This window comes from Coptis chinensis, chromosome 6 (genome assembly GCF_015680905.1).
Source record: "Coptis chinensis isolate HL-2020 chromosome 6, ASM1568090v1, whole genome shotgun sequence".
Classification (NCBI taxonomy): Eukaryota; Viridiplantae; Streptophyta; class Magnoliopsida; order Ranunculales; family Ranunculaceae; genus Coptis; species Coptis chinensis.
In genome coordinates this window covers 5,287,052-5,299,383 of record NC_141461.1, presented here as the reverse complement: position 1 = coordinate 5,299,383, position 12,332 = coordinate 5,287,052, and the positions used below count along the sequence as shown (strand labels likewise).

Below are 12,332 nucleotides of genomic sequence, written 5' to 3'. Positions count from 1 at the left end.
TTCCTAAATACCCGGCTATCATATATATATATATATATATCAGTTTTGCTCTAGTCAGGACTTTCCCGGATAAAAAAACTTCCGGACCAAACAAATTTACGTGACTTTTTTTTTCTCTTTCTTTTCTCTCCACTTTTTTCTCCAACCCCACCTTTTCTCTCTCTTCTCTTTCCATAAATTCATGCTCTCTCTCCTCTCTCTCTCTAAACCCCAAACCCCATTAAGAAAAAAAAAAAGGAAGACAATATATGATAAACATACACACAGAGTAGATAGATAAACAGGTTAATAAATTTAACACATCAAGGAAAAATCGTTCAAGATGTCAAAAAGATTTGAAGATGAGAAGTCATACATCTTTGCTTTTGTCTATCTCGGGGCAACAATCCATCCATTGGTGCCAAACATGGCATTTGTAGGATATCTTGATAGTGTTTCAAACCTTCATTTAGCCGAGCTTCAATGCAAATGGTTGGCATGATTACTTGATAATCAATTCAATCTCCCAACAATTCGAACATGCTCGAAAGCAAAACCAAGCAAGGAGGAGAAGGTCATGCAAAAACGACCAGATTTTATAAGAGGCATTGCATCTCAACTTTTTCTTTTTACTTCAATTTCGATAACTTGGAATTACAACTCTTGGCACAAAATCGAATCGAAAAACGCGTGTTTATTCTACATGTTTGATTGATGTTAAGACAATTGAAAGGAACAACATTATCATCATCATGAATTAAAGATCTCCTCCATCCGCAGTTTATAGGAGCATGGTTCTATCGAAACCGTTTAATCTGTCGAAATCGAATCAAGGACGCATGCAAGATGTGTGGAGCATTTGAAACTAATCGATGGAGCCCATCCCGCATGAAGCGGAAACTTGTCTCGGAGATGATAGAAGGCGACTTCGAGCATTGTAGCCATACTCTAAGCAAATCTCAAATTGTCGGCCTTTTTTGGTCGTGGGAAATAGTTGGTCACAATTTGATCATAAAATCAATAAGCGATCGATCCTTGATTCGCCACCGGTTTTGATGGCTTCACAAGATTTGACTTTAGTAAGCGAGATTTTGGCTGGGAAGCTTTAGATACAATCCCAAAGCTTGGTCCGCACCCAACCGATGGACGATCGACGAAGGATGGTGTTGAAAAAAGTGAGTTCCCGATTGGTTGAACCAAAGGCCGGAGTGCTAAATGCGGAAGGTGCCGTTGTAGACCCAAACAAAGATGTTGGTGGAGTCCCAAAAATTGAAGATTGGGGCATTCTAGCGTGATGATCCAAAAGGGAGGACACCGAGCAACCATCGATGGAGTTGAAAACATCGAGGATGACAGAGTAGAAGACGATGTATTAAATAGTGAAAACCCACTTCCGTGATGATGCGGATGGTAGTTGCGGAGTGTTTGATGTAATCGCCATAGGCGACTTGAAAATAAGCCAAAGCACCTTGAGTAGATGGTTGTGGCATTGAAGGCAAATGCAAGGTTGGAAAACTTCTGTTTGGCCAATTCCCCAATGCGCCTCAAGAAATGGATCATTAGCATCAATTACCGGGTCGACAAGATAAGCTGTTTTCATAGATTCAATGTACTGATGAAGACTCTCCACCTTGGCAGCTACATGAACAAAGAAATCATGCACATTTGACATAATTTTTGGTAGAGATCGCGCAACAACGATGAGTCGGTGCGGGGTAAGAATTCTCGTCGATCAAGATCTCAACTTTTAGTATCAACCATAGTGGCGAGATATGCAAAGAAATGGGTTGGGGATTTTGGAGGAAGAAAAATTGGTTATTAGAAGCCTTCAGTCCTTACAATAACCAGGACTACATAGAGAAGAAATTATTATATGTATAGTCTCTATATTAGCAACGACAGACCGGCAAATAAACCAAGGATGGTTCTATCAACAAAAACAACTATGCTGTGAGATGTATACTGGACAAAAGCAGTGGTTATGATTTTATTGCTAAAACATCTTGAAGATGTAGGGCTGTGAGCAATGACATCAAGGTTTTCAAAAGACACTAAATGGCAAAGTAAAATTATGAGTAAGAAAGAAGGAATGCATGTGTAGAGTAGAGAGTTAGAGACATGTTGGAAAGAGAGGAAGTATTGTGTATTCTAGAATCCAAAACCCCATAATTTACAAATCCATAGGCTGCACATTCATGCACAGACTAAGGGGTTGTTTGTTTTTTTTGAATTCAGCATTCAGAGCCTCTTAAACTTAAGTTTTAAGCATTCAGAGGTTCAAAACTTGTTTGTTTTTTTTTAAAGTAGTTTAAGCATTGGGGTTGTACTTTTAGCATTCAAAGATTCAAAGACCAAAATTTTTCTTGAATCTTTGAATTCTAATACTTGAAACAAGAAAGTCCCTTCTTGCCTTTTCTTAAGAACCCAATCTTAAGAACCCATCTACTTTCCTACCTTGACTTTTATGGCTTCAAAATTTGATGTTGGCGTCACGGGTTTTTTCATTTTTTTGGGTGAATGATATCCACTTTGTTAAAAATAGAATTACATATATATATATATTCTAAAAATAAACAAAATATGAAAATAAACCGTTAAAATATATTTGTGAAAGCATATTTTAAATAAATAAATTTATTTATCATTTATTTTTTTCGATAATCCATCTCTTCTCCTCAAATATAATATATATTTTGTTTAACAAGAAATCAAGTTAGTGTTTAAAATAGATAGCATGAGTAAAATTGTCCGAATGATTTATATTCAAATTTCTTGAGCTGTGTTATTTTAACAGAAAACAAATATGTTTTTAGAATTCAAAGAATCAAGAATCAAAGATTGAGGAGGATGAGTCATTCAAAGATTCAAAGATTCAAAGCATTCATAGGCTCGAAAAACAAACGACCCCTAAGCTGTTGGCGGAATAAGCACTGTTCTTCTTACAGAGGGACTGATTGACCACGGTCTTACAGAATCCGCAATTAAGATAGCCACGAGGAGGAATTCCATGGCATTCATAGGCTCTTTGGTGGTGGAAGGCTAGCTTTAGCTTTGGCTAAGCGGAAGAATGAATGAATTGGGGATCGGATGGATTTGCGAAAGTGAATCCACAAAATTCAGCGATTACAACTCCGATCACTAAGTTACGAAGGAAAAGAAAGAAATTCACTTGCTTTGCGTTTCAAAATTTTGCTCTACCATTCTCAAAAGTCAATTACAATGGGGTTACATGCGTGGTTTCATTTAGAAAAGACAACCAAACACAAAATTGAAAAATCCCAACCTTTTAGAGTTTCACCACCATCTCCCGGCAGGTTTTGGGTGCTCTTTGTTTAAGTGACTCGTACATCATCCCACTCACAGACTACCACTTGAAAGAAACAGGACATAGTGATAAATTGTCCTTTAACTTATATTTCAATTGTTGATCTACCTTTTTTGTGTTAAATGCCCGATGTGTAAGTTTCAATTGCTTATGCTTTAACTATATCTGAAACCTATCTCACTAGGATTTGTGCGCCGGGAAACATACATTGAATATTATCTTTAAGTTAATTGAAAGATTTGAAACTTCACATTTCTTGATTTGCATATAATTTCTCTTGAGATAGCTGACCTCTTTTACCGATAGGGTTCCTCCTCGACAAATTTCAGGTGTGAAGTGCAGGAACCGGGGAGTTATGGAAGCTAAGTTTTCTCAAGTTAACACCCAACACTTGTCCGAATTTTTTGACATCTCCGCGTCGTGTCCCGGCTATATTGCCCAAGGGAATAGTTGGAACCATTACTCCCCTCCTTCCTTCTTGGTTGTTGGCGGAAGACGTTAACTATTATGCTAGCAAATTTGAGCAGAAAGGCTTTGCTGGACCGTTGAACTACTATCGGAATTTTGACCGGTACGTTGAGTGCAAACTCGGTTTGAAGTCTAACTTGGAGAAAAACAAACCATGACACTACACACACATACTTTGTATGCTTATTCTAAAATTCATGCTATTCTCTTTCCACAAATTCATGTTCTCTCTCCTCTATCTCTCTCTCTCTCCATTCTTACCCCCACACACTCTCTTTCCACTTTATTTCATGTGAACTCAGCCCATTTTTTATTCTCTCTTCTCTCTTTCCATTTTATTTCACCACTTTATTAATTTTGTTTGACCCCACACACTCTCTCTCCAATTTTGCTTCTCACGCCTCTCTCCTCTCTCTCTATCTTAATTCTTTTATCCGCACTCTCAACTTCCTACCCCACCTTCACACTCTCACCTCAATATCACCACCACACTTTTTTCATTTTTTAAGAGAGTTCCAACCTGGAACAAATTGGCCAACGCTAGACTACATTTGCTTTTCAGTATCAGTACACTGGTACGCTCAATTTTTTCCCTGTTTTTTTTTTTCTCAAATATTTATTATTAAATGCTAATTAATTATATTTCGTTTTTTTAACATATTGAAATGGTATGTTCAATTTATATATATATATATATATATATATATATATATATATATATATATATATATATATATATATATATATATATATTTAATTTATCAAAAATTATTATTAAATGCCAACTAATTATAATTTTGCTCATATTTTGAAATTGTCATGCATGTGTAGCATCTATTGAATGGATATGGAGTTTGAACATTTAGACTCGCAGTCGATATGGTTTATATGCAAGTAAAAGAGAGGATTGCAAACTAAAAAATAGGACAAGAATTTCACTCTTTGGATGAAGCTTATGAATTTTACAACAATTATGCAAAAGTGGTTTGGATTTAATATCTGAAGTAATTCTACTAAAAGAGATAAAGAAGGCAATGAAATAACTAGGAAGGAGTATTGTTGTTTCAAAGAGGGGAAACCTAAACGAGAAAAATGAGAGAGAAAAGAAAAGGCGTCGGGGATTGGTGAGGGTTGCAAGGCAAAATTGTGGAGTTTTGAAGAATAAATTGAAGTCGGGTTACAACGTCGACCAATTTATCGAGGTCCATAACCATTCACTTTCGACCCCTCATAAAGTACATCTATTAAGATCTCAGTAGTAATGATATCGATACAAAAAAGTCATTGTCTAATCTTTTATCATCCGCTAATATACCTATAAACCCGACAAATTAGTATTCTTTCAATGGAAGCGGGTGGAATAGAAAATATTGGTTGTCTGAAAAAAAGACCTTAGAAATTTTGTTAGAGATTCAAAGAGCTTAGTAGATGGGCACGATGAGATATTGATGGAATATTTTTTGTCGAGCAAGAAAAGAATTCTTCATTTTCTTTCAAAACCGAGACCGTGACGAAAATAGGTTGACTCATTGTTTTCGGGGTGATGCAAAGGCAATAAGGGCGCATACAAGCTTTTACCGGTGATGTAGTAGTGTTTGATACAACCTACAAAACCAATAAGTATGGTATGATATTTGCACCATTTGTAGGGGTGAATAAACATCGCTTGATCAGTAATATTTGGTTGTGCATTCGTGTGACGAGGCTATGAGAATCATTTATTTGGCTACTCCAAAATGGATGGAAGTAATGTCGGTTGGCCCTCCCAAAATGATTATCACGATCAAGACCCCTGCTATGTCAAAAGCTATTGCTCAAGCTCTTCCAAATACATATCATCGATCTTGCATTTGGCATATTCCTCGAACAAGTTTTTACGAAAAATTGGATGCAATCATTTATAGAGATCACTATACTGCGTTTCAAAAATGCATTTGGAATACAGAGTTTGGGGAAGAGTTTGAGGCAATGTGGTAAGATACAATAGGGAAAAGCGAACTAAAAGATAACACTTGGTTAGCCGCTTTGTATGGTATGCGGTCTAGGTGGGTTCCGTCATTTGTGAAACATATTTTTGCTGCCGGCATGTCAAGTAGTCAAAGGGCAGAAAGTTCACATGCATTTTTCAAGAGGTATATCTCTAAGGAAAATTCTTTAAATGAATTTGTTACGCGATTTAATAGGGCACTTGAATACCAACGTCATAAAGAATTGCAAGCTGATCATGTTGATAGCAATGAGCGTCCTGTGATGAAAACCCCAATTTCTATAGAGAAACAGATGGCAGATATTTATACATTGTCTATTTTTCTTAGATTTCAGAATGAGTTGTGGGAGAGTTTGGAGTACTTTATTGAAAGTTCAGTAGATAATGAAAAGCAAGTTGTCTACATGGTGAAAAGGCCAAGTGCAAAAGATTCTAGACCGCAAAAAGTTGTATATGATATGGCTCTAAATTTTGCTACCTGTAGCTGCAAGAAATTTGAATTTGAAGGAATTCCTTGTAGACACATTTTGGCTTACTTGAAAGTTAGTCAAATTGTTTACTTACCGGATGCTTATATACTAAGTAGATGGAGGAAAGACACAAAATTGGAAGAAATACTAACAGATGGTGGGAAAGAAGTGAAAGAAAATAGTAACAACTTTATGTTGTTGAGGCACACAAAATTATCTCATCTTACTTCAAGGGTACTTGATGACGTTGTAGTTTGTGAAGAGGCAAGTGAAGTATATGAAGAACATTTGAAAGTGGTACATGAAAAGATTAAGGAAGTGCTGGCTATTAAAGGAGTTGAAATTTCTCCAACAAAAAAAACGCGATCGACATGTGACTTTGAATGAGCCTAATCTGTTAGAGCAAAAGGCGTGGAAAACATAGATTACAGGGGGAAAAGAGAAGGCACAGGTTCAAGCAAGTCAACTAAAGGCGTTGTAATGGATGTGGACTTCTTGGGCAATCACATGACAAAAGAAACTGTCAGAAGTTGATTGGTAATGTTCGATTGCTTACTATTTTTATTTAATACATACTCTTTTATTTTTATTTTTTATTTGTCTTGAGCTAAATATTGGTCATTATAGGTTCAACTCGACACTCAAAGTCCGGTGATGGTTTTGGTAACTCTTGACCTCGAGAAGTTGAGCGCTTGCCTTGAGTGGACCATATAGTGAATGGTGGCTTATCCATTTGTGAAATGGAGTTAGTAGTTTTTTTCTTCGATCGGTAAATTAAATGGGGTTAGAGAGCTAGAATTAGCACTATTCTTTAGTATGTGTTTTCATCATGGGCTCATTAATAATAGCAACTTCGTGATTCTAGTTTAATTTACGCTATTGAAATTTGATGTCCTTCTATTAGTTTTGTAAAGTTGATTTACTCGTTATGCCCTTGTTTAGGTTTATAATTCAAATTTATGCAATATTTATTCAAATTTTTTATATTATGATTGTATTTTCATGAAAATTTGATGGTCCACTTGATGTACTAGAAGACTTCCACCTGTGTTCGTTTGTCTTATGATTGTTCAATGTTCAGAATGTGGTGCATTCGTCCTATGATTGTGCGTGGTTGAATTTATGAGTGGTTGTTGAGCATACAAGCTTTAATAAAACACAAACTAGCTTAACGCATCAAAAAATCTATGCTTTTAGACCCTCGAGCTCATGGGTAACAATGTTATGCTGTAAGCACAATCACTTAGTTGCAAGCAAGGCCTCAAATCCAAAACTTGCTTACTATGTTTCTCTTCCATGTTGGATTGTCTAGAAAGAACAACTCACTATCTCCTTTCTCAATTACAGAACTCTCAACTCTCTTACTTTTACCACTCTTCCCCTTATAGAAAAATCAGAGGTATGCTCTGGAACCAGAGTTACTTGTTTATAATCCTAATTCCTTTATAATGAGAACTGGGTGGATAAAGTGTTAAGAGTATGCCCTTATATAACCAAATTCCACATTATTTTCCAACACTAGGAAATAATCTCACCTATTTTTTTTTGGTAGAATTCGTAGATAAAAAAACAAAGCAAAGTAATTATAAGCTTGTGTTGTTTCTTAATTTACTACTGTTGTGGGAACTAAAGAATTGAGAAATGTGAGCTAAAGAGTCAAGATACCGGTTCTCTTATGTAGTAAATTTGGTCATTTCATTGTTAGATACCAATCAGTCTTTGATATTTTGATCCGCATATTTTCCTATAAGAGCATATTTTCCTATAAGAGTATGTAGTAGGTGAATGTGCATTGGTCATTTGCAGTTCCTAGAAATTTCAGATTACTCAAGGAACTTGAGAGGGGGGAGAAAGGAATTGGGGATGGAACAGTTAGCTATGGAATGGATGATGGTGATGACATATTTATGAGATCGTGGACTGGCACCATTATCGGCCCTCCAGGTAGTTCCTTCATTGACCTTCAAATTTCTGTCGTTGCTAATATAGAGACTGTACATATAATAATTTCTTCTCTATGTAGTCCCGTTCTTGTAAGGACTGAAGGCTTCTAATAACCAATTTTTCTTCCTTCAAAATCCCCAACCCATTTCTTTGCATATCTCGCCACTATGGTTGATACTAAAAGTTGAGATGCAATTTGATTTTATGATCAAATTGTGACCAACTATACCAAAAAGGTTGACCGACAATTTGAGATTTGCTTAGAGTATGGCTACAATGCTCGAAGTCGTCTTCTATCATCTCCGAGACAAGTTTCCGCTTCATGCGGGGATGGGCTCCATCGATTCATTTGTGAAGGCGTGCAAATGCTCCACACATCTTGCATGGCGTCCTTGATTTCGATTAGGGCGTAAATAGAACCATGCTCCCCGTAAAACCGCGGATGGAGGAGATCTTTAATTCATGATGATGATAATGTTGTTCCTTTCAATTGTCTTAACATCAATCAAACATATAGAATAAACACGTTTTTGGTCGATTTTGTGCCAAGAGTTGTAATTCCAAGTTATCGAAATTGAAGTAAAAAAAAAGTTGAGATGCAATGCCTCTTATAAAATCTGGTCGTTTTTTTGCATGACCTTCTCCTCCTTTTTGGTTTACTTTCGAGCATGTTCAATTGTTGGGAGATTGAATTGATTATCAAGTAATCGTGCCAACCATTTGCATCGAAGCTTCGACTAAATGAAGGTTTGAAACACTATCAAGATATCCTACAAATGCCATGTTTGGCACCAATGGATGGATTGTGCCCCAGAGATAGACAAAAGCAAAGATGTATGACTTCTCATCTTCAAATCTTTTTGACATCTTGAGCGATTTTTCCTTGATGTGTTAAATTTATTAATTGTTTATCTATCTACTCATGTGTGCGCTTTATCATATATTGTCTTTTTTTTTTTTTGTTTCTTAAGGGGATGTGGTTTTAAGAGAGAGAGAGAGAGAGAGAGCATGAATTTATGGGAAAAAGAGAAAAGGTGGGGTTGGAGAAAAAAAGTTGAGAGAAAAGAAAAAAAATGCGTGAATATAATTTGTTTGGTCAGGAAGTTTTTTTTATCCAGGGAAGTCCCGACTAGAGCAAAATCAGTATATATATATATATATATATATATATATATATATATATATATATATATATATATATATATATATATATAACAAAAATTGGGTTTTAGTCCATCGGGCTTGGATATATATAACAAAAATTGGGTTTTAGTCCATCGGGCTTGGGCTAACCCGACCCAAGTTCAACTACCCCCAACGTATTTTTAGGATGAAACTTGCTAAATGAAGATAACCCAACAAAATAAATACTTCACCTGTTCACTACACGCCGTTCTTTAAATGGTTATCAATTTCTTGTAGTAGGTATAGCAGTATATAAAGCCTTTCCCCTACTACTTACAGACCACAGATTAATCACTGTAGTCCAGTTCAAGAAAAAAAAAAAAAAAAAAAAATGGAGAGTCCAAAACTTCATGCAGTGATGTTTCCTTGGTTTGCATTTGGTCATATAAGCCCATTTATACAACTTTCAAACAAACTGGCTTCTCATGGCATAAAAATCTCTTTCTTATCAGCACCTGGTAACGTACAACGCATCTCATCTTCACTCAACACTTGTCTACCTCATGTTCAAATCATACCAATTGAAATACCAAGTGTTGATGGTTTACCTCTTGGTCTTCAAAGCACTGCTGATATGACACTAGATATGGCTGAGCTTCTTAAAACAGCTCTTGATCAAATGCAACCTCAGATTGAATCACTCCTAATAGATCTCAAACCACAGTTTGTGTTTTATGATTTTGCTCATTATTGGCTTCCCCCTATTGCTACCAAACTTGGTATCAAATCAATGTTCTTCTATGTCTTCAGTGCACTTTCTGCTGCCTTTGGTATGGTTCCAGCTAGGCTCAAAGAAACAGGTGAGTTTTAGACCCTTCCCCATTCATGGTAACTGTAATTCTGTAAAGATTTGTTAAATGACTTATTATTAGGCAGTACGGCTTCGCCCGTAAACTGATCTAGTAATCTTAGGCGTCGTTGTTAGTATGTTTCGCTTTTCATTTGACATTTTATATCAAACTTTGTACAATGCAGGTGAAACGCCGACACTCGACGAAATGAAGAAATCACCTCCAGGGTTTCCTTCAAAATTCTCTAAAACCATGGGAACCTTTATAGCTCAAGACTCTTTGTACCTGTACATGAGTTTCTATGGAAACCTGAGCGCGTATGATCGAATGTCGGCTTGTATCAAAGGTTGCAGTGCACTAGTCGTCAAGAGTTGCGATGAACTTGAAGCACCCTACATAGAATACGTCAAAACCCAATTTGATAAACCCGTTCTTTCATTGGGCCCAATTGTACCCGACCCACCATCTGGAGCCCTTGAAGAGAAATGGTCCAAATGGCTAGACTCGTTTCCAATTAAGTCTGTAATTTTCTGCTCTTTTGGGAGTGAAACTTTTCTCAAAGATGACCAAATTAAGGAATTGGTTCTCGGATTAGAATCAACGGGTCTACCGTTTTTCGTGGTGTTGAATTTTGTGGCGGATGGTAAAAAAAGATTAACGTCCGCCTTACCTGATGGCTTTGAAGAGAGGGTGCAGGGTAAAGGGGTGGTGCACACAGGGTGGGTGCAGCAACCACACATACTGGCACACGAAAGTATAGGTTGTTTCGTGTGCCATGCGGGGTTAAGTTCTATTACTGAGGCATTGATGAACGATTGCCAAATGGTGCTTTTGCCTCAAAAAGCTGACCAGTTTTGCAATGCAAAGTTAGTTGCTGAGGATATGAAAGCAGGGGTAGAGGTAATAAGAAATGATGCGGATGGGTATTTTCGGAAAGAGGACCTTTGTTCGGCAGTTAAAACAGTTATGGTGGAAGTTGATAAAGAACCTGGAAAGACTATTAGAGGAAATACCGAGAAGTGGAGGAAGTTTATGCTTGATAAAGAGATTCATGAAAGATTTATCGAAAACTTTGTTAAGGATTTGAAGGAGATGGTCTTGGAGTGATGACCGTCTACTGAAAGAAAGTCCACTGAGGTTTTGTGTTGTGTTGTTAAAAGTTCTTCGTAATAATATTTAACAGTGTGTTGGAACTTTGTAGGGCATTGTCTAGCGGTGTGGCCAGCCATTGTGTTCAAGTCCAAGAGATAAAAGCAGATAGTTCCTAATAAAAGTTAGAGTGGTATCCAAAACAAAAAAGTATAGTTCCTAATGTAATCTAAATCATCGTATCTTTAGTAACTAGCCGGCTTGTTTTTTCTACCAATTAATCAGTAATAATACACTAATTCCTACTAATTTGACCTACTTAACTGATCTACTAATGGTAACCATTGATTTACATAGAGATATGTGTTCGTGTGTATTGCAGTGTAAACCAACATTATCCAAATAGTGAGTCGCAATAGTAGGTCTAAAAAGTAGGTCCGTGTAACACTACTCTCAATTAATCCCTCATGGTAAAAACTTTATCATATTTTCGTGTCACGTAACCTCTGTGATCTAAGAATATTTTCTTACATGTATTGAAGATGGTGGAGTATGGAATTACAAATTGACAAGTTCACAACCCATACAAATTTCACGTTCTTCCCTAATTTCACGTGAGACCAGACAATTATAGTTGTGATTTTGTGATTCTCTAATCACAATCCTAATAAAGCTTTTGTTAGAAACCACAACCCAATTATACCTCCACTTTACCAATTACTACAATAGTACAAATCTTTCTCTTATGTACCAAGTATGAAAATTTCAATCCGAGCCTAGTGAAGATTCACTATGTCCTTAAGATAGATTTTCCCCCTCACGGTGCTTCAAAGTTGAATGAGAAACTGTCTCCCAAGATAGAACGGATTTTTCCTTATTTGGAAAACAACACTTTAATTCCACAGAATCAGCGAACGCAATATTGTGTTTTGACTAAAAATAGAGAGAGAGGAGACGAGAGGTTTTCAAGAGATTTCAAAAAGTCTCTCTTCATGCAAAAACGTCCGATATTTATATATAAGTGGTGCTTTTTCGAAATAACACAGTGCCTTTTCGAAACAACATAGTGACTGTTCGAACTAACACAGTGTCTT

The 12,332-nt window shown here is 36.5% G+C and overlaps 2 protein-coding genes across 2 annotated transcripts; both read left to right on the top strand.

Moving 5' to 3' along the window:
* Positions 1–5,521: 5,521 nt before the first annotated feature.
* Positions 5,522–6,616, top strand: LOC147490990 (protein FAR1-RELATED SEQUENCE 5-like). The gene is made up of 2 exons (XM_086567156.1): positions 5,522–5,745; positions 5,818–6,616. The coding sequence occupies exons 1-2, from the start codon at positions 5,522–5,524 to the stop codon at positions 6,614–6,616; spliced, it is 1,023 nt and encodes a 340-aa protein (XP_086423282.1).
* A 2,909-nt stretch (positions 6,617–9,525) lies between these two features.
* On the top strand, positions 9,526–11,547 carry LOC147490989 (anthocyanidin-3-O-glucoside rhamnosyltransferase-like). Its single transcript, XM_086566804.1, has 2 exons — positions 9,526–10,158; positions 10,334–11,547. The coding sequence occupies exons 1-2, from the start codon at positions 9,690–9,692 to the stop codon at positions 11,254–11,256; spliced, it is 1,392 nt and encodes a 463-aa protein (XP_086422930.1). The 5' UTR covers positions 9,526–9,689; the 3' UTR covers positions 11,257–11,547.
* The last annotated feature ends 785 nt before the right edge of the window (positions 11,548–12,332 follow it).

Bases quoted from the DNA above. Each gene is read 5' to 3' on its own strand.
- LOC147490990 (XM_086567156.1), top strand. From the start codon at position 5,522: ATGTCGGTTGGCCCTCCCAAAATGATTATCACGATCAAGACCCCTGCT. The intron at 5,746-5,817 runs GTAAGATACAAT...TATGCGGTCTAG, and splicing joins GAAGAGTTTGAGGCAATGTG to GTGGGTTCCGTCATTTGTGA.
- LOC147490989 (XM_086566804.1), top strand. From the start codon at position 9,690: ATGGAGAGTCCAAAACTTCATGCAGTGATGTTTCCTTGGTTTGCATTT. The intron at 10,159-10,333 runs GTGAGTTTTAGA...TGTACAATGCAG, and splicing joins AGCTAGGCTCAAAGAAACAG to GTGAAACGCCGACACTCGAC.